Source organism: Bison bison, unplaced genomic scaffold, assembly GCF_000754665.1.
Source record: "Bison bison bison isolate TAMUID 2011002044 unplaced genomic scaffold, Bison_UMD1.0 scf7180017864289, whole genome shotgun sequence".
Lineage (NCBI taxonomy): Eukaryota > Metazoa > Chordata > Mammalia > Artiodactyla > Bovidae > Bison > Bison bison.
This window is the reverse complement of record NW_011494861.1, coordinates 6,961,654-6,964,091: the sequence shown is the minus strand read 5'-3', so window position 1 is coordinate 6,964,091 and position 2,438 is coordinate 6,961,654. Positions and strand designations below refer to the sequence as shown.

Below are 2,438 nucleotides of genomic sequence, written 5' to 3'. Positions count from 1 at the left end.
GCTGGGAGTGGTCCCTAAGCCAGGGCCCAAGGGGACCTGAAGGGCCGGCTCTGGGCTGTGGCTGCTCCAGTGGGGTTTCCAGAGCAAGACGGTCGACCTGACAGCTATGGCTCCCCAAGGGCTCCTCACAGCGGGGAGGCAGGGCCCCCCCCCCCCCCCACAGCTTCTGCCCAATAAAAGGATTGTTAAGAGCCACTTGGGAAGTGATGAGAAAACTTTTCTTGGTGAGAACATGGATGAATATCCACCCAACGAGGAAAACAAACACCCTCCCCTTTGGAAGGGAAGGAGGACAAATTCAAGCAAAGGGTACTTTGGGGACCTGGAGGGGCCAGGACCAGCATCCACTGAACACTCACACGCCTCAGAACCAGCGACACCAGCTCCGGGGTTCCCAGGGGCTCTTCCAGGCACCCACCTAGAGAAGCCCTGGCTTCTGCAGGGCTCAAAGCACATGCCAGCCCCCTAACCTCCCTGCGGAAAACTTCAGCAGTGGCCCTGGAAGAGTAAAGATCAAACCACCTGGACCTTGCTTCTAGCTGCCCTGTCTTCGTTTAAGGAAAGGCCAACTGCGTTTGAAACCTTGTGACCAACCACCGAATCCGCCCCGCCCCGGGTTCCTTGAGAAACAACCCGTTCCTCTGCTCAGGCTGCCAGGGCAAGGGCGTCCACAGCTGTTTGCCTGGCGGGGCTTCAGCGACAAAGTCCCAGGGCCTCCTGGAGAGAAGCTACGACCTTGCACTTGCAGCCTTTAGTCCTCTCCTGCACTAGCCTGGGACGAAGGTCCTAGAGGCCCCCAAGTCATATGGGGCCACATTGGCAGGTGGGCTGGACAGGAACCCCAGCCCCTGCCCCGGCCCAGGTCCACTGGAGACAGACAACCCCTAGCAGGTCCCGCTGGGCCCCCTTCAAGGCCATGCTCTTGTCCACTCCCCGCCCTGTGTCGCCAGGTCTGAGCTTACTTCCAGGAGGCCCACCCATAGCAGATATCTCGGTGCGAGGCCCCAGCAGGGTTGAGGAGCTGAGCAGGCGGACCCCTTTACTGTGGAGCTGGCCTGCCGGCTGTCCAGCCCTGACCATGGAGTGTGGAACCTCCCTGGGGCCATCGTCGGCCTGATTCTCCATGTTCTGGATAGCAGGATCTGCGAAGAGGCTGTTCTCAGACTCCTGTCTGCTTGCACCCAGAAGTGCTGGGGTTCTGCTCTCCCGGGGCAGGGGCAGGCAGGGGGGCAAGGAGGCACAGGTGGTGACTGCAGGAGGGGTGTGCCTGCATCTGTGAGGTGGGGGCCTGGGGCAGGGGGGATTCACTGGAGCCTGAGACGTGCTGACAGGGAGGCAGCTCTACCTGGACGAAGGAGCGGGGGCACGCACACCAGCCTTGGTCCCAGCAAGCCTGCTGACAGGGAGGCAGCTCTTTCTGGACCAAGGAGCAGGAGCGTGCACATTAGCCTGGCCCCAGGAGGCCCTGAACGCACAGCAGCTCCCCAGGTATCACATCCTGAGCCTTGCTCGCTCAGATGCCCCCGAGCCCACGCTCTGCCCGGTGGGCCCCACCTGTCCTGTGCACAAGGAAGGGGGTGCTGCCCCCTGAGGTGCCAGGTTACCTGCACTGAGGCCCTTCCCGGGCCGGGCCGGGGCTAGTGCAGCTCAGCGGGGTTCTGTGGTGGCCGGGGCTGGCCCACATCCATGTCACTGCTGCCACCGTCTAGCTCAAAGCCACGCCCGCCCAGGGGTGTCTGGGGCATGAACTGGCGGAAGATGCTGACGCTGCCGTGCCAGAAGGTGGGCTCTGGGAGCCGACCCACCACGCTCCACGCCCGAGTCTCTGGGTCGTAGGCCTCCACCACGTCGGAGAGTTCGAAGGTGTTATCGTAGCCCCCAGAGACGTAGAGCTTACCTCCGAGGACGGCCAGGCTGCCCCCAACGTGCACCTGTGGGCCAAGGTGGGCAGTGAGGGGAGGCTGGCAGCCAGGACAGGGGAGAGCCCCCACAGCTCCCCCTCTGCGGGGAAGGTGCCTGGGGCCCCTGGCAGGGGTGGCCTTGGCTTTTCCTATACCCCGGCTAGGAAACAGGGGCTCCGTGCCCAGGGGTCACATGCCATGGCTGGTCCCAATGGTGGTCAAGGGCCTCCAAGCAGCATCACCCCTGTAAGACAGGCACAATCGTTCTCCCCATCTTACAGATGGGAAAACTGAGCCACACTTGGCTGACAGTGGCAGAGCTGGGCCTTGATCCAGAGTCTGGGCTCTGAACCACAAGACTGGACTATCCCACCTTTCCCAAAAACGCTATAATGAGTACGTGTAGCTCATTATGGGCTTCCCAGGTGGCGCAATGGTAAAGAACCCGCCTGGTAGTGCAGGAGATACAAGAGACGTGAGTTCAATCCCTGGGTCAGGAAGATTCCCCTGGAGAAGGAAATGGCAACACACTTCAGT

The 2,438-nt window shown here is 61.9% G+C and overlaps 1 protein-coding gene across 1 annotated transcript in view; it reads right to left on the bottom strand.

The window, feature by feature from the left end:
• The window catches only part of KLHL21 (kelch-like family member 21), a 14,486-nt gene continuing 12,048 nt past the window's right edge, over nucleotides 1-2,438 (bottom strand). Inside the window, 1 exon segment of the mRNA XM_010849945.1 lies at nucleotides 1-1,931. Coding sequence (XP_010848247.1) covers nucleotides 1,638-1,931 — 294 coding nt within the window. The 3' untranslated portion in view covers nucleotides 1-1,637.